The 18978-nt window shown below is 52.0% G+C and overlaps 1 protein-coding gene across 2 annotated transcripts in view; it reads right to left on the minus strand.

The window, feature by feature from the left end:
* Positions 1-18978, minus strand: part of LOC147660723 (E3 ubiquitin-protein ligase TRIM39-like) — a 148019-nt gene that overhangs the window by 73656 nt on the left and 55385 nt on the right. For both annotated transcript variants that reach the window (XM_086951507.1, XM_086951508.1), the window contains one exon: positions 1583-1605. In XM_086951507.1, coding sequence (XP_086807633.1) covers positions 1583-1605 — 23 coding nt within the window. The remainder of the gene's footprint in view (positions 1-1582; positions 1606-18978) is intronic.

Genomic DNA, 18978 nt, shown 5'->3' on the forward strand with positions numbered 1-18978 from the left:
GGTCTAGGAGCAGATTTAAGGACTGCAATGAGGTTTATGAGAACTGGAGGAGACTTCTTCGGATTACAAGGAGCCAACTGGACAAAGTACTTGTCTTTCACCAAATTATAATGATATTAGGAAGCACAAAACAGATGTTTTGAGGATTGTCATCAGGATTAGGAAATTCTGACCCAGTTGTTGAGACATCTTGAATTCTTGAAAATAAAAGGACAATCTCAGCCATGTCAGAATTTGAGATTTGTGGCAACAAGAGTAGGAAGAATATTACCATCAAGACGCAGGGCTGTAAAACAAGAACAGGAGCAGGTTTCTGGAAGAGCCGGACACCGGGCCTGTGGAGCCCGAGGCACAGACTGGGGATGGAGCTCAGGAGACACAGGTCAGAGACACAGGTCAGAGAAAAGGTAGAGCTGGAAACTTTCTGGGGCTATTCAGGCAGAGTCAGCAGGAAACAACTTTCAAAAACAACTTGCAGAGCAGCTTTTGAGTGTTCTGAGGTTCTTGAGTGCCAGACCAGTTTGTACCTGGCTGTGCTCTCATTTGTTTCATTTTTTACTTTGATTCCTTCGTTTTACTTTATTTGGCTTTTGTACCTGTGGTTCACATTTTATCTTTTCTGTACAGTAAAGGGTTTAATGGTTCTGTCCCTGTCGCCCTTGGGCTCAAGATCACCTACTGTGTGGAGAAGCAGCTAAGCCCTAAAACTGGGGCATTTATACATTGAAGTGGGAAGGGTGCGGATCTGGAGTTAATCATATGGTCGGTATGTTTCACCGTACTCGGTCTGCAGTGAGATTACCTTCCGATCTGCAAGTCTGTGCCTTAACTATTCATCAGAACTCCGTGCTTGTGACACTCACCCTCTGAGACCCACTGAGACCCACTAAGTCCAGTGTGGATCTTCATCTTTCCACCCTATCCCCTCTTTCCCCTTTTGAGAATATCATTGGAGACTGTTTTTCAAAGGCCTTTTTGAGCGATATGTGAGAAGAAGTTTGAGATTGGCATCGAGGACCAGCTGTGCACAACCCCTAAACCTGACAGAAAACTTGAGGGGTTTTCCAGGAATGCAATGAAGTTTGCTGCGGCTCATGGCACTTTTAAAAGACTTGTGTCAGGTTAACAACATTTAAAGAAGTTTTATGAAGATAGACGTTCATTTGTGCTGGACTAATTCAATTATTTCAGAACTTAAACAAGTTTCCAGAGGATGCGAGTGAGAATTCTCAGGACTCGAGGATGTGTTCAGGAGACTCAGCAGAGATTTCTGAGATCTCAATAAAGTTTTATGAGGATCTGAAGATTTCTTAAAACAAAATGAAGGGTTTGAAAGAACGTGTGGATATATTGAGGATTCTGAGACCAGGGATAATAGTGCAGGTACAGTTTAGATCTTTCAAAGTTCTGGACCTATGTTTCTGAGGACCATAGGTGAATAGTATTTTTTTTTACAAAATGAAGTTTTTGACATATTTCTGTTGCAGGATTGGGATTTGTGAGCTCAACAGTGGACTTTGCACACTGCAGCAGCAAGGCATGCTTCTTACACACTGAGAGGAGGATAATACATCAGCCTTACCTGCTCAGGGTGCTCTTGACATCCTGCAAAGCAGAGAAAGAAACACAATGAGATCAGTTTCCACAGAAGATGTTAACATTCAACATTACTTTAGAAGTGAAATGGGTTTGTAAATCTAAGCTTCATTGAACTCTTCTATCTCTAGTTAAAAGACATTGGGAGCAGCCCCCAAAGCCGCGTACAAAGTCTGATATTCTGTCGGCTCAGGCAGTGATATCCTGGATGGAAATCCCATGACACAGAACAATCTGTAAAATTTTGAAAGGGGGTCACATGACACAGCAGAGACTGTGATAGTCTGAGTACTTTAAAAAGGGTCTGTACCCCTGAAAACCCCAAGTTTTCACTTTTTCACCACTGGTCCTTGATCTCTCCTGTGATTAAAGTCTTCCTAAAGACATCTCACCCACTGTAGTCTCTGTTAAAATGGAATTAGGAGCTGCAACCTATAGAGCCTGCCTTTTAATATATGGCCAGAAATGCTTGAACAGTTAGGGTACGGGGTTCTGGGTAGGTTGCAGAAGACATGTATAAAGACTGTGTGTGCACTATGAGTGTTGCATGTGTGGATAAGGGTGAGCGTGGAACGTGTCTGTTGTGTGTTAACCTAAGGGGATAGAATTTTGTATCTGCTGTGTGTCAATGCAACCCAAGACGGAAAGATGGAAAGATGGGAAAACCCTGCCAAACAAGGAGGAAGGTTATGGGTATATTAAAGTCCTTTGAAGCTGACCAGGCTCTTCGGAAAGGAAGGAGGGAGACAGGTGCCACTTAGATGTGCCGGGACAGACCCGGACCACTGCCTGCTTCTGGTTGCTGTGGACAGTTTTGTATAGCAGCTGAGTTGGAAGGCGTCTCCCTCTTTTGTGCCTTTGTCTCAGATTCCATCAAGGCACCCCCACCTCTACTCCCAGTTACTGCCACGTCTGAGCGAACACAAACTTTGGCCTGACCATTCTGGGAAAATAAATACATTATCAGGAACTGCCTGAAACCAGCTCCTGAGATGGATCTATGGAGCCCTCATCTATTCATTGGTTGTTATAATTCACAGGAAAGGCTGTTCCTTTCTGGTCACAGATTTTTAACTATTGTGATTGGACTATCCTAACAACCAATGAATTCACAGGAAAGGGCTGTTCCTTTCTGGTCATAGATTTTTAACTATTGTGATTGGACTATCATAACAACCAATAAATTCACAGGAAATGGTTGTTCCTTTCTGGTCCAAATGTGTTTTTGGACCATAAAAAGTTGTTGATACAGAGTGATTGGTTATGTTAACCAAGTTGGATGGTGTAAAATGTCTTTATAGAATCAGTGTTATCTACAAAGATTCAGAAGAAGGTCAGTGACGGTGGTGGCATGTCGTATTATTCAGTCTGAGCTTACAGGTCAGTGGCGAAAAGAGTAAATTATATTTTGCTTGCATTGTGGCTTGGGTGCTTTTACCCAATTCATTGGCTTGTAGTTGGATCTGTTTGTAGTCTTTGGATATTATGTGCTTGGGATTGCTCCTTTTTGATACGTATAGGTCAAGATCAGGGATTTTGGAGAGGATTAACTCATATATAGAGGGGGGACTTTCACTTATTTGAAGTGGATAACTGCATGGTGTTATAGCATGTTATGATTTTCTAAGGGACTCTATGATGGATATCAAGTTGAGATTTGGAGTAATTAAACTTTTTTGGAGGGTAATAATCTTTTTCCTGATTTTTATTTTGCAGAACCCAATGGGGTGTGGATATATACAGCTGTGATAATTATATATGGTCACCGGGTATTTCTCTACAACAATGTAGGAGCAGTACAAGTGTTCCAAATGAGGAGTTGAACATTTTTACCCTTATCATAAAAAATATTAATAGAATTTGTAGATACTAGGTGTTTTTCAAATAGGAATATATTTTTTTAATTAAACGTAAAAAAAGTTTATGTTAATATGAATCCTGTACATCTTTATATGTTTTTGTAATCTAGGAATTTCGGGGATAATTGATCCACTTTACACTTAGACTTCGCTGTGACATTGCTGTAACAAAATACATTAAGTAAGGTTATTGGATTAGATATCCGTGTTGAGGACGTGGTAAATTATTCATGAACTATCCACTAGAAAGGTGTTGCATATAACACTGATTTGGTAGGATAAATGATGAAATGTTTTTTTCAATAACATTGGAGATTGGTAATTATATGTCTTTTAAATGGTGAACTATGTGTTAGTATGTTATAGGAAAACAATGTGCATGTAATAAGTGATACAAAGTATTGTTTAAAATATGGTTTGTATGTAACTGTTGTTCCGTGTGAGCCTGTGTAAGTTGCAATACTGTTTATATATTGTAATGAATTAATCACTTATTTTGTTTGATGTGTTTTTAGATATGATTGTAAATGTACATATGTAAATTTTCTTTGAGCCCTGATGAAGTCCTCTCAGAGGACGGAATGCATTGGCTGGACGTTTCTTCGATGTATTGAAGAATAATAAAGAGCATTGTTTTGAGACTTCATACCACTGCTCCCATGTTACTTTGATATTGGAGAAGAGTGCATTGATATTGACATCACTGAACTATGTGTACTTCGTGAAAGGAGCAGACAAGAAACACAGAGACCAAACTCTCTAGTACAATTTTTCAACTCTGAGGCACTCCCGTTTATGTGTTTTTTCAGTTTTATTGCCCATTATATTGGGATGGGTCACTGGCATGCATGCAACACCATGGGCTGGACCGACCTTTGTATGGGGATAGGTTATTAACGTGCATGCAACACTGTAGGCTGAACTCACCTTTATATTGGGATGGGTTACTGGCATGCATGCAACATCGCAGGCAGAATTGACGTGTATACTGGGATGGGTTAGTGACATACATGTGACACCGTAGGCTGAACTCAGCTTTATATTGAGATGGGTCACTGGCATGCATGCAACACCATGGGCTGGATGGACCTTTGTATGGGGATAGGTTACTGACGTGCATGCAACACCATAGGCTGGACTGAAGTATATATTGGGATGGGTTACTGACATGCAAGCAACACCGTACGTTGAACTCACCTTTATATTCGCATCGGTTTCTGGGGTGCATGCAACACCGTGGGCTGAACTGACATTTGTATTTGGATGGGCTACTGGGGTGCATGCAACACCGTAGGCTGAACTGACCTATATATTGGGGTTATGATACTGACATGCAAGAACCCTGCATGATGAACTAACCTGCATATTGGGATGGGTGAGTGGCATACACGCAACCAACATTGTAGGCAAGATTTGCTGCGGGTATTGTGAAGGGGTCCAATCTCCCATTGATATCTTTGCTTTTTCTTGTGGTCCTGGACCAAGGCACCATCTTCTATCTTAAATTCACATTCAGAATTAAAGACATAAAGGATGCTGTGAGGTCACTGTGAGATGCTACTCTGTTCCTCATGGTCTTCAGTGAGAGCAATACGAGGAACTCTCAGGGTTTTTCATCCAGTCTTTCTAAAGATTCCTCGAGAGGTCACATTAACAGGCTACGGACCACCATTCTAACAGGAGCAAGAGTTTCCCTCTCTTTGAGACTGAAAAGTCTCCCATTTTCTCTTGTGAGCGTTGAAAAGAAACTGTAATCCACATTTTTATCTACAAGGGTGGTGGCCTTGAGAACCAAATTTGGTCACCCCGGGCAACATGGAATCATTATCAGCCAAGGGTCTACAGTGAGCACTAGTTTGGCCACGCCCCTTCTCAAGTGAGCTCAAGTGATAAACAAACATTAATCTATAATTTTCCTAGAAGCAGAAATGGCTTTTAGGCTTACTTGATTGGTCAATTAAATTTCTGTATCAACATTGACGGCCCTGATCAGAGTAAACAAATTCACCGTCGACTGTTCCTGATTTGGACCTTGAACCAGAGAAAGAGGATCCCTAGGGCCATATTTATGAATGGATTGAGCTGCTCTTGCCCCACAATACAACCCTGGAGTGTGATTTATCAAGAGACGCAAGTCCAGCTTCCATTGCCCCTTACGGCTTGATAGATCCACAGTAAAGCAATGCAGCGCACATCGCTGCGTTATTACTCTGCCCCAGGGAGGCGTTTCACGGGTGGCGCGCGGGTGACGCAACACTGATGGACTCTGACGCATTCCCAGATTTACCATAAGTGATCGACCGCGGAATGTGCCAAAACTGCTAAGTCTCTCAGGCGAGGAGCAACAAGGAGAAATAGGTTTATTTCGCCTCGTTTTTTCCTCTTTCTATGTGTGGTGCATTATGCAGCTCACATAGAAAGAGGAAAATGCCTCTCTGGATTGTTTTTGTGCAGGAAGGAACTCCTAAAAGTGGTGCTGTGAAATCTTGTAGATTTTTAGGAGGCCTTACTGCGCGGGAAAGCCCACCCTGCATACATTATACCCGACGCAGGTATAATGTGATGCAGGGCTTTACAACGTGACGCATCTCCCTAGATGCCTCACATTGTAAATAGCCCCCATTGTTTGCACCGCCGCTGCGTCAAAAAAGTGATGCAATGGGGGCGCAAGGGGCTTGTAAATCTGCCCCTTAATCTTTACCAATGCCATATCTCTAACCTGTTTACTCATAACCGACCACTCACTTATTCCTTTCCGGATTCCGATGCAAAAAGATATTGATAAAATGTCCAAAGCCCATAAATAGCTATCCAGACACTAACGGAAAATCACTCCGGACACTATCATAGAGCCCTAAACTCCCCCTCTTAAATTGTGTCCCAACTACAAACATGGATCTCATGCACTCTGGGACACAGCAGAAGTGAGGACAGAGGAAGCTGCTAGTAAATAATTTAAAAGATGGTGGCAACTAACCACCAATATACCTGATAAGTAGGCCTATCGAGCAGCCTTAACACGGGACCGACCGTAACCTAAAAAGAGCCCAGAAAACGTATATTTCTAACCAAATCGATCAGGCTGAAAATTCTTGCAAAGTGCTATTTAAAGTGCTTACCGCTTTCATGAACCCTAGACTTTGCTCTCAAGAAATACATGCATCACAAGCACTTTGTGATTCCCTGTCCAGCCACTTTGAAGACAAAATCAAAGTGATCCCTCAGAACTCCCCATGCCTGTCTGAACAAGCATGTGTGGAGATTACTTTCATCCCGCCCCACACGGACAGCGCCACCAGGTTAAGAAAGTTTAATGCTTTCTCACCGGAGACAATTCAGAAAGCTCTAGCATTAGCATTGCTGGAGGCACAACGAGGAGAAACACCTTTATTTTACCGTCGTTCTGCAACTCACATAGAAAGAGGAAAAAGCCTCCTCTGAAGGTTTCCCTTCCTGCACAGAAACAATCATCCCCGCAACGCAGGCACCCTTGCGCCATGGTAATAAGGTGCCTGTTGGACAGGCCACATGAAGGGCCGCTCTCCCCCGGCTCAACCAGGCCCGAGCCCGGTCACGCAAGTACCACACACCACCATTGCACGTCCTCCGTCCCCTCAGGGACCCCTGCCCTCGAGCACGTTAACCTCGTGGGTCCGATCCACTGCCGGCCCACGCGCCCAGCCCGGGCCGCCATCTTGGACACTTCACCACGAGGCCGCCTGGCCCCCGATCGACCTCAACCCTGGGCCTAGCCCGGCCTCAGACATTCCGGCACCACCCTCCACCCAGGAGGTGAGCGGGCTACTTGGCAAGTCAATGGGAGAAAGAGGTGCCGATGGCTCTCCCCCCGCCAAGTGCCGCTCGCCCATTGCCTCCCCGGGCGCTGGCTCCACCCCCCTGCTGGGTGTCTGGACTCCCTCATCCCGGACCTCCCGACCTTCAAGTGCGAGGGTCCGGACATCAAAGCACGCCAGCCCTATAACTGGGGCAGCTCCAGAGCAGGAAGGCAGTTGTATCTTGGAGTCGAGAGACGTAAAGAGGAACTCATCCTGGACGGACTACTGGCGCTGCCATAGCTCTGTCCTGTGCACCATCGTCCTGCCTGTTGGCGCTGCCACAGCCGTCGTAACCTTCATCCTTCATCGTCGTCGGGATCTGCTGGCGTGGCCGCGGACCGTTGTAACCGTCATCTTTCACCGGGACCTGCAGGCTCCGCCGCGGACCGTCGTCCTTCCTTCATCCATCTCGGGACCTGCTTGGCTCCTCCACGGCCCGATCATCTAGAACGCCGAGCTCGAGGATTGAGAGCTATTTTGTACTCATTGGTAACTAAGACTGTCCCGCTACCCCTTTCCTCAACCAAAGACTAGAATCGAGGGGACCCCTGAGTCCAGACCTCCTTGTATCCTACCATCGTAACCTAAGAATTGCATATAAAGTTTCGTTAACCTTCAGTCTTGTGTGGTGTCCGTCTGTGGGGGGGAAGTTACTTGTCTGTACAGTCGTTGGAGACGGCTCTCCCTGGAGACCTCTCCCCGTAATCTCGGCCGACCCTCCCGGTCCGTCTAACATTGGTGGCCAGCGGCGCGATCCGAATCACCGCATAACGTACAGAGAGTAGCTCACCCCACAACGAACCACAATGACAACTAAAGAAAGCGGATCAACTGAGAAGTTCCAAATGGAAAAACTAGAGGAGTACAGCCATCGTGAACTAAAGCAGTTCTGCATCGAACTAGGTATCGCTACCACCGGACTAAGCACCAAGGACGATTTTAAGCATGCCCTAGAATCTTGGGCAGAGACCGGGGATGCCGAAGCCCCTGAGCAAAGCACCGCGAAAAAAACCAACACGGCCCCTGAAGGGCAAAGAACCGGTCTCTCGCAAGACGAGATCCAAGAAAGAGAAAAAACCAGACTACACGAGCTAGAAATGGCCGACTCAAGATGGACGTAGAACTCAAGTTGGCCGAACAAAAAATCAACTTAGAGCACCTACGTCTCCGAGAAGAAAGAGAGGAGAAACAGAGACAAAGGGAGCTCGAGGAAAAGAAACTGGCGTACGAACACGAACGAAACCTAGCCGAGATCAACCTGCGCAAGCAGAATAAAGAGTTAGGGGTGCCTGAGAGACCACACACCCCAGGGGCCACGGAGAAAAAAGTACACATCCCCAAGGATGTTGTCCGAGAATATTTCCGAGAGGACGACATCCAGCAATGGTTTAAGGCCTATGAAATCGCTATGACTGCGCACCGGATCGATAGAAACGATTGGGGAGCCGGCCTATGGGGCAGATTCCTCAATGAGGGCCGCGATACCCTGTTACAGCTCCCAGACCACCAGATGACCTCCTACGACCATATGAAAGCGGCCCTCCTCACCCGCTATGGCCTCACGCCCGAGATGTACCGTCAGAGGTTCCGAGACTGCACACGCATCCCGGGTACAACTTGGGTGGACTATGTAACGTACTTTAGCCGAGCTTTCGAAGGCTGGATCAGAGGGAACAACGTCACGACCTACGAGCAGCTGTTCAATCTGATGGTATGGGAGCATCTGTCCAACAATTGCTTCATTGAACTACGCCAACACCTCCTCGACAGCAAGTTAACCGATCCCCGGCAGCTCGCAGCCGAAGCTGACCGGTGGGAGATCACCAGAGTGGGCCGGAATGGGTCCTACGAGCAGAACAGGAACAACAATGGTCACCACCGACCCAGAGGAGGAGGAGGGGGCCAAGGACGAGGAAGAGACAACACTCCGGCCGCCCCCGTTACCAGCACCACCCCCCCGGCCAACCGGGGCAGCACCCCGGCGCGACCGGGGTACAGAGCCAATGTCACGTGTCACCGATGCCAACGAGTCGGCCACTATGCGAACGACCCAAGCTGCCCGCAGTATCAGAGTCCAAAACCCCGCCAAGTGGCCGCCGCGGCACTAGGGGAAGAACAGATCTCCGAGGAACAAGAAACAGACGAGCAAGAGTATCAAGAGTGGGAGCCAGCCGCCATGACTCTCGCGTGCTTAGGGGGAAGAGACATGGTCCCGCGGGTCCCCCTACCCGCTAACACCCAGAAGTACAGCCAATGGGTGAGCATCAATGGACAACGGGCCGAAGCCCTTCGGGACACCGGGGCCAGTGTGACAGCCGTCCGCTGTCACCTGGTGACCCCAGAACAATATCTACCGAACATCCTCTGCCCTGTGCGATCAGCCGACAACTCGGAAAGTCTGTGTCGGATGGCCTGCGTCCCCTTTGAGTGGGGAGGGGTCTCCGGTATGTTGAAGGTGACGGTCCGAGACGACGCCCCCGTGGACTGCCTCCTCGGAAATGACCTGGAGAGCTCCCCGTGGGCAGCCGTGGAGCGAAAAGAACACTTGGGGATGTTGGGCGTCCCGGACTGGGCGTGCGTCACCACCCGGTCCATGGCCGCCCGTGCCAACCATCACCCGGAAGAACCAGAATGGCCGGCGCCACCGCCTCCGGTCGCCCCAGCCGAGACCACCGACCATGACACCCCCCTCGAACCTGCTCAACCTTCCGACCTCGCTAACCTTGACCAGTGGGCCCAAGAGGGGGGGCCCACACAAGAACAATTTCGCCAGGAACAGAAGACCTGTCCCTCCCTCGAGGGACTCCGCCAACAAGCGCTCGCCCAAAGCGCAGGGGATACCTCCGGAACTCATTGGGTCTACTGGGACAATGATCTGTTGTACAGCGAGCAAAGAATCGCCGAGCTGGGGGCCAACCGAGTACTAGTAGTGCCCCTCCGCTTTAGAGACTTCCTGTTAAACCTGGCCCACGATGTCCCCCTGGCAGGGCACCTGGGACAAGATAAAACCTACAGTCGCCTAGTGACCCACTTCTTCTGGCCCAAAATGAGAAACGATGTGCACCAGCATTGCCGATCTTGCCCCACGTGCCAAGCCAGTGGGAAGAGCGGCCGCAAACTAAAGGCCCCCTTGCAACCTTTTCCGGTAGTCACGACCCCATTTGAGAGGGTCGGAATAGACATTGTAGGACCCCTGGACCCGCGTACAAAACAAGGCCATCGCTTCATTCTGGTGCTAGTGGACCACGCCACCCGCTACCCTGAGGCTGTTCCTCTCCGGACCGTGACAGCCCCAGTGGTCGGCCGGGCCCTGATGGGGATCTTCTCCCGTGTGGGGTTCCCCCGAGAAGTCGTCAGCGACAGAGGCACGAACTTTATCTCTAAATACATGAAATCCCTCTGGCAACAGTGTGGGGTCACCTACCGATTCACGACCCCCTATCACCCCCAAGGGAACGGACTTGTTGAGCGGTTCAACCGCACGCTAAAAGGGATGATCGGGGGATTGGAAGAGCCCCTCCGTCGCCAGTGGGATGTGCTGCTGCCGTGCCTCCTCTTCGCCTACCGAGAGGTCCCACAGAAATCCCTAGGCTTCAGCCCATTTGAACTGCTATACGGGCACCCAGTGCGGGGGCCGCTCAGCCTGATCAAAGAAGGCTGGGAGATGCCTCCGGCCAAGAACCCTCCAGATGTCTTCCGGTACCTCCTCACCCTCCGCAACCAGTCCCGGCGGTTCAGAGACCTAGCAAAAGCCAACCTAGAGGCCAGTCAAGAGGACATGAAAAAATGGTATGACCAGAACGCCTCATCCATTGAATTCGAACCGGGGCAACAGGTATGGGTAATGTCCCCCACGGAGCCATGCGCTCTCCAAGACAAATGGACGGGGCCCTTCAAGGTAGTCGAGCGCAAGGGTCCGGCCACCTATCTGATCGATATGGAGTCCTCCCGGAACCCACTCCGAGTCCTCCACACCAACCGACTGAAACCCCACTTTGCACGAACAGAACTCAGCCTACTGATGGCCACAGACAATGGGGTTGAAGACGACTCCGAGCCTCTCCCTGACCTCCTGCGGACCCAGGAGCAAGACGGCTCCGTGGATGGGGTCCGACTCTCGGAGACCCTCACCAGAGAACAACGCCAAGAGTGCCAAGCCCTCCTGTCACAGTTCGCCAGTCTGTTCTCCCTCACCCCAGGTGTCACTTCCTGGTGTGTGCACGATGTGGACACCGGAGACAGCCCTCCTATCCGCCACCGGGCCTACCGCGTACCTGATCGGGTACGGGCCTGCATCCAGGCGGAAGTGGCCAAGATGCTCACGCTCGGGGTCATCGAGCCCTCAGACAGTCCATGGGCCAGCCCGGTCGTACTGGTCCCCAAAGCAGCCGCCCCCGGAACCACACCAGAACTCCGGTTCTGCGTCGACTACCGGGGCCTGAATGAAGTCACCAGAACGGACGCACATCCCATCCCCCGGGCAGATGAACTGGTCGACCGAATGGGAGCTGCCCGCTACCTCAGCATCTTCGACCTGACAGCAGGTTATTGGCAGATCGGCCTCACACCCCGAGCACAAGAACGTTCTGCCTTCTCCACCCCCGATGGCCACTACCATTTTACGGTCATGCCCTTCGGCATGAAGAATGCCCCAGCGACTTTCCAACGGCTCGTCAATCAGGTCCTGGCGGGGCTCGAAGGGTTCAGCGCCGCCTACCTAGACGACATCGCTGTGTACAGCCACCATTGGACCGAGCACCTCCACCACCTCCGAGCAGTGCTGCAAGCCCTTCAGCGAGCTGGCCTCACGATCAAGGCCAGCAAGTGTCAAATCGGACAAGGGTCTGTGACCTACCTCGGACACCAGGTGGGAAGCGGCCTAGTAGCCCCTCTACAGCTGAAAATTGCCGCCATCCAGGACTGGCAGCCCCCTATCACCCAAACCGAGGTACGAGCCTTCCTGGGCCTCACGGGCTATTACCGAAGGTTCGTGAAAGACTATGGTACCATAGTGGGGCCTCTCACCGAACTCACGTCAAAGAATCAGCCCAAGAAGGTGAACTGGACCCCAGAGTGTCAAGCGGCATTCGAACAGTTGAAGGCCGCCATGTGTTCCGCTCCTGTGCTCCAGGCCCCAGACTACAGCCGGGAGTTCGTCGTCCAGACGGACGCCTCCGACCAGGGCATTGGGGCGGTCCTGTCTCAAGTGAACACCGAAGGCCTTGATCAACCGGTGGCCTTCATCAGCCGGAGACTCCTACCACGGGAGCAATGCTGGAGCACCATAGAGAGGGAAGCCTTCGCTGTGGTATGGGCCCTCAAGAAGCTCCGGCCCTACCTTTTTGGCACCCACTTCCGGGTGCAGACCGACCACCGACCCCTGCAGTGGCTGATGCATATGCGGGGGGAAAACCCAAAGTTGCTACGCTGGTCCATCTCCTTGCAAGGTATGGACTTCACAGTCGAACACCGGCCTGGGCCAGATCACGCCAACGCGGATGGCCTGTCCCGGTTTTTCCGCCTCGACGAGGAGAGTCCCCAAGAGGATGGGTAACTCTCCCCGCCTTCAGCTGGGGGGGACGCATGTTGGACAGGCCACATGAAGGGCCGCTCTCCCCCGGCTCAACCAGGCCCGAGCCCGGTCACGCAAGTACCACACACCACCATTGCACGTCCTCCGTCCCCTCAGGGACCCCTGCCCTCGAGCACGTTAACCTCGTGGGTCCGATCCACTGCCGGCCCACGCGCCCAGCCCGGGCCGCCATCTTGGACACTTCACCACGAGGCCGCCTGGCCCCCGATCGACCTCAACCCTGGGCCTAGCCCGGCCTCAGACATTCCGGCACCACCCTCCACCCAGGAGGTGAGCGGGCTACTTGGCAAGTCAATGGGAGAAAGAGGTGCCGATGGCTCTCCCCCCGCCAAGTGCCGCTCGCCCATTGCCTCCCCGGGCGCTGGCTCCACCCCCCTGCTGGGTGTCTGGACTCCCTCATCCCGGACCTCCCGACCTCCAAGTGCGAGGGTCCGGACATCAAAGCACGCCAGCCCTATAACTGGGGCAGCTCCAGAGCAGGAAGGCAGTTGTATCTTGGAGTCGAGAGACGTAAAGAGGAACTCATCCTGGACGGACTACTGGCGCTGCCATAGCTCTGTCCTGTGCACCATCGTCCTGCCTGTTGGCGCTGCCACAGCCGTCGTAACCTTCATCCTTCATCGTCGTCGGGATCTGCTGGCGTGGCCGCGGACCGTTGTAACCGTCATCTTTCACCGGGACCTGCAGGCTCCGCCGCGGACCGTCGTCCTTCCTTCATCCATCTCGGGACCTGCTTGGCTCCTCCACGGCCCGATCATCTAGAACGCCGAGCTCGAGGATTGAGAGCTATTTTGTACTCATTGGTAACTAAGACTGTCCCGCTACCCCTTTCCTCAACCAAAGACTAGAATCGAGGGGACCCCTGAGTCCAGACCTCCTTGTATCCTACCATCGTAACCTAAGAATTGCATATAAAGTTTCGTTAACCTTCAGTCTTGTGTGGTGTCCGTCTGTGGGGGGGAAGTTACTTGTCTGTACAGTCGTTGGAGACGGCTCTCCCTGGAGACCTCTCCCCGTAATCTCGGCCGACCCTCCCGGTCCGTCTAACAGTGCCTACCTAGGCGTACGGCAGCCCGTTGTGCGGCGGCGCAGGGGAAAAGGACAGGAATGGGCTGTATCTGACAGATACGGCACATTCCTGCCCTTTTCTTTTACCGTAGGGCAGTGCAACAAGAAGGCCTGCGGCGCTGCCATGCGGTAAAACCTCATAAATGAGGCCCCTGTTCTTACAGTGATCGTGTTATTGTGCATCAGTTGCCGCCCGAGGACCTAATCTGTTGTTGGCAGTTTTTGTTATTATAACCGTAAATTTATATTTTTGGCACCACCCTGATGGAGTGTTAACGACTTTGTTAATTCCATTTGCTATAATATTGGAACAAAACGTTTGCATGTAGAATAATTCCACTTCTATATTGCTCGCTGATACGTTGTCATACCACAGACGCCCCCGCGCGCTCTATAAATGCATTACTCACTTATTTATTGTTTCCAGAGTGAACTTAAATGCTGATATATTTATTGATATAATATAAAGTGTGATCTGCTGTTGTGATAGAACAAAATGCCAATAAATACATATTTTTCAAAAAATCATTATCTTTTCTAAATGAAAAAATTATATAGCTCACTGTTCATCCTAACATGAAGTTTGTAGGAAGGGGGAGGCTCTAGTTGGCGCAGTGCATCACTAGTGACAAGCAGGGACTCTCTCCTCCTCGTCAGGGCTGAGGGTTACCTTCCAGACAACCTCTGCTTACCCTCTAGGTAGTGTGGCTTAAGCAGTCGCAGGCTAATCTTTGGGGCACACAGGGTTAAACACTTGCAACAGTACACCTTTACAACCAACCCACCACACAACGAGACCAGACTGTATTCTGTAAAAATATATATATCTTTATATAGATTTTAAGCAGGCTTGTGAATACAGTCAATGTACTTTACGAAAACGGTTGCAGATTACTTAATTCGGGTTACCACAGTTCTTATGCAGTTCTCTTGAGGCCCGTGGGCCGGTGTTAACCAAAGTTCTTTGTGGGGCCGGCGGTTTCCAGGGGATCTGTCCCACGTCGCGTTGCCTTCCCGGGATCGCTGATCAATCAATCAATCAATCAGTGACACTTATAAAGCGCGCTACATACCCGTAGGGTCTCAAGGCGCTGGGGGGGGGGGGGGGGGGGGGGGGGGAGGTGCCGCTACTGCTCGAACAGCCAGGTCTTCAGCTTCTTCCTGAAGGAGAGGTGGTCTTGGGTCAGGCGCAGGTCGGTCGGGAGGGAGTTCCAGGTCTTGGCGGCCAGGTAGGAGAAGGACCTTCCTCCTGTAGTCGCTCTTCGGATGCGGGGGACGGTGGCGAGGGCGTGGTTGGCTGATCGGAGGTGGCGTTTGGGAGCGTAGAAGTTGATCCGGCTGTTGAGGTAGCTCGGGCCTTGGTCATGTAGGGCTTTGTGTGCGTGGGTGAGGAGGCGGAAGGTGATTCTTTTGTTGACGGGGAGCCAGTGAAGGTCTCTCAGATGTCCGGAGATGTGGCTGGTTCGTGGGATGTCGAGGATGAGTCTGGCTGAGGCGTTCTGGATCCGCTGGAGTCTCTTCTGGAGCTTGGCGGTGGTACCGGCGTAGAGGGCGTTGCCGTAGTCCAGTCGGCTGGTGACGAGGGCCTGGGTGACGGTCTTCCTGGTCTCGGTGGGGATCCACCAGAAGATCTTCCGTAGCATGCGTAGGATGTTGAAGCACGCCGAGGAGACGTTGTTGACTTGCCTGGTCATGGAGAGGGAGGAGTCCAGGATGAAGCCCAGGTTGCGTGCATGGTCTGTCGGTTTGGGTGCGGTGCCCAGGGCGGGAGGCCACCAGGAGTCGTCCCAGGCGGAGGGTGAGGGGCCCAGGATGAGGACCTCCGTCTTGTCCGAGTTCAGTTTCAGGCGGCTGGTCGTCATCCACTCGGCTACCTCTTTCATCCCTTCGTGCAGGTTGGCTCTGGCGGCGGTGGGGTCGTTGGTCAGGGAGAGGATCAGCTGGGTGTCGTCGGCGTAGGAGAGGGACGCCGCAGATGACTTCGGAGGCCTCTGACTTGAACGGTGGTAGGCGGACTCTCTGTGTTCTTCCGTTGAGGAAGGAGATGATCCATTCCAGCGCCTTGTCCTGGATTCCGATGTTGCTGAGGCGCCGTACTAGGGTGCGGTGGCAGACCGTGTCGAATGCCGCGGAGAGGTCTAGGAGGATGAGGGCCGCTGTTTCTCCATTGTCCATCAGGGCCCGGATGTCATCGGTGGCGGCGATGAGGGCGGTCTCGGTGCTGTGATTTGCTCGGAAGCCGGACTGTGAGGGGTCGAGGGATCCATTTGTCTCGAGGAAGGCGGCCATCTGCTTGTTGACGGTCTTCTCGATGACTTTGGCTGGAAACGGGAGGAGCGAGATGGGGCTGTAGTTCTTGAGGTCGGTGGGGTCCGCTGTTGGTTTCTTGAGTAGAGCGCTGAGTTCGGCGTGTTTCCAGCTCTCAGGGAAGATGGTGGTGTCGAAGGATGTGTTGATGATGTCTCGCAGGTGGGGTGCGATGACAGCGTCGGCCTTGTTGAACACGTGGTGAGGGCAGGGGTCGGTCGGTGATCCGGAGTGGATGGAGTTCATCGTGCGGATGGTGTCTTCGGTGCTGATCGGGGTCCAGGCGAGGAGGGTGGTGGTGGGGGGTGGTAGGTCGGTCATGGTGTGCGTTGGTTGGTTGCAGAAGCTGTTGTGTATGTCCGCGATCTTGTTGTGGAAGTATGAAGCGAGGGAGTTGCAGAGGTCTTGCGATGGGGTGATGTCGTTGTTTCCTGCGCTGGGGTTGGAGAGCTCTTTCACGATGTTGAAGAGTTCCTTGCAGTTGTGTGCGTTGTTGTCCAACCGGTCCTTGAATGCTGTTTTCTTGGCGGCGCGGATCAGCTGGTGGTGTTTCCGGGTGGCAAGTTTGAAGGAGGTCCTGTTGTCCGGTGTCGGTTCCTTTCTCCAGACTTTCTCGAGGGCTCGGCAGTTCTTCTTGGAGCTCTTGAGTTCGTCGGTGAACCATGGCGCCTTCTTGCTGCCGGGTCTGCTAGGCGGGGTCCTCAGTGGGGCGAGTTCGTCCGCGCAGTTGCTGATCCACTTCGTGAGGTTGTCGGCGGCCTGGCTGGGGTTTGCTGAGGTGGCAGGAGGGTGCTGGCTCAGGGAGGTGGCGAGCTGGTCTGCTGTGATCTTGTTCCAGCTTCTGCGGGCGGCCTGTTGTTGGTGGTGGTGGGTCGTCGTTCTCTTGAAGGTGAAGTGGACGCAGCTGTGGTCCGTCCATTGGAGCTCTGTGGCGTGGCTGTACGGTCCCAAGTGCAGGACGTACCCAGCCAAATGTCGGTGCAGCTGTGGGCTCACAGCTGGGCTGTCGGGCAGGCTACCGACTTTGTGGATTCTCGTAGGGCAACTGCCCGTCTTTGCAGGTGAGTGACTGCTCGCTATGCAGTCACCTCGAGAGCTCGGACCGGACGGGTCCTCCTTCCCTTTGCTCTCGGGCTCCCGGTGCAGTGGCGGTCACGGTGTTCGGGCCAGCGGCGGCTGGTCCTTACTTTGCTCTCGCTGTTGCTTTGGGCCCCGGTCACGGTGGTCGGGAGGATGTTGACGCCTTAGAGGAGACTCCTCTGTCGATACTGCGGCGATGGTCAGCACCCGCAGTCGCTTTCTTCCAAGGGGGTTAGCGTCCACTGGTCCTGGGACGCTGGTCAGGGGGCAAGTTCAGTTGCAAGCCCTTGGAGATCTCTTTAGCAGAGTTTGGCACAAGTAAAGCAAAAGTCTTTTCGTAGTCTTTTCTTCTTCCTCTCCTTCAGCAGCAAGGCACCAGACACAGGCAAGAGTCAGCACCCTTCCTTGTCTCTCACGGTCCTTCTCGTAGGGCAGAGTCCTTCTGTGGCCCAAACCGGATCTAATTTTCAAGGTGCAGGGCTCCTTCTTTTATAGGCCAATTCTTTTGTTCTCGCAGGCCAGGGGGGCCTTTGCATAGCCACTCTCAGTCTTTGAGTACCCCGGTGGTTGTACTCCGGCTTCTGCTTTCAGTGTGAGGGGCAGGCGCATCAGACGCCCCACAGGAGGTGGAGCCAGCATTGTCCGGACAGGGGTGGCCAGAGTACCTTGTTGATGGGGGCTTCGCCCTTCCTGGGCCAGGCGTCGGCAGAGTCATCCGCCGCTCCCCAGGAGGGTGGAGCCAGCATTGTGGTTGTCGAGCACAGCTACAGTTCGAGTCAAGAGGCACTCCTACCTCCCACTAAGGTGTAATCTGCGCATTCTCCACCTGTCATCCCTCCAGCCCTGTCACTCACACATCCCAGACAGTCAGATACACATACCAGCAGAGGCGGGCTGAAATGGTTAAGCAAGCAAAGGCTAACCTTCTAAAAGTAGCATTTGCAAACCCAGGATACTAAAATAAACTTGACTACAAGAAATATTTTATCATCCTGAGTTCAGGCATACTAAACATGACTCGCTACCATGCTCCTTGAGCCTGCGGGGATCATAGGGTGTAATAACCCTCGCAGCTCAGTCTGGCCTAATGGAGCAGGTAGCCTTCAATAGTGAGATACGGTCTTGGTTGTAAGTCACTACTAGGACATGCCACGCACATCAGGGCTTGTCCTACCTTACACCTACAACGCACCCTGCCCGCAGGCCTACCATAGGGGTGACTAACATGTAGTCAAGGGAAGGGTCGGTGCTGGCAAGTGGGGACACTTGCCCAGCTAGCGGGACAGTACGAGACCGCACGCGGGTTCTGCGGTCGCAGTTCCCAGACACATCTTTACGGCTGCTTGAGTATCGGAAAACCAGCAAAACATCGGAGGCACATCAGCAAAAAGTGGAAGGGAGACTCACGCCAAGGTGCCAGGTCTAACATGTGTCCCCTCCAGCTGAAATGTGGGGGGAACTACCCTTCCCCAGGGAGTTCCACATCACTAAGGCGGAAAAATCTGGACAGACCGTCAGCGTTGGCGTGATCGGTGCCAGGGCGGTGTTCCACCGTAAAGTCCATACTCTGTAGAGAAATGGACCACCTCAACAGTTTCGGGTTCTCACCCCTCATTTGCATCAACCATCTGAGGGGCCT

Source organism: Lissotriton vulgaris, unplaced genomic scaffold, assembly GCF_964263255.1.
Source record: "Lissotriton vulgaris unplaced genomic scaffold, aLisVul1.2 SCAFFOLD_563, whole genome shotgun sequence".
Classification (NCBI taxonomy): Eukaryota; Metazoa; Chordata; class Amphibia; order Caudata; family Salamandridae; genus Lissotriton; species Lissotriton vulgaris.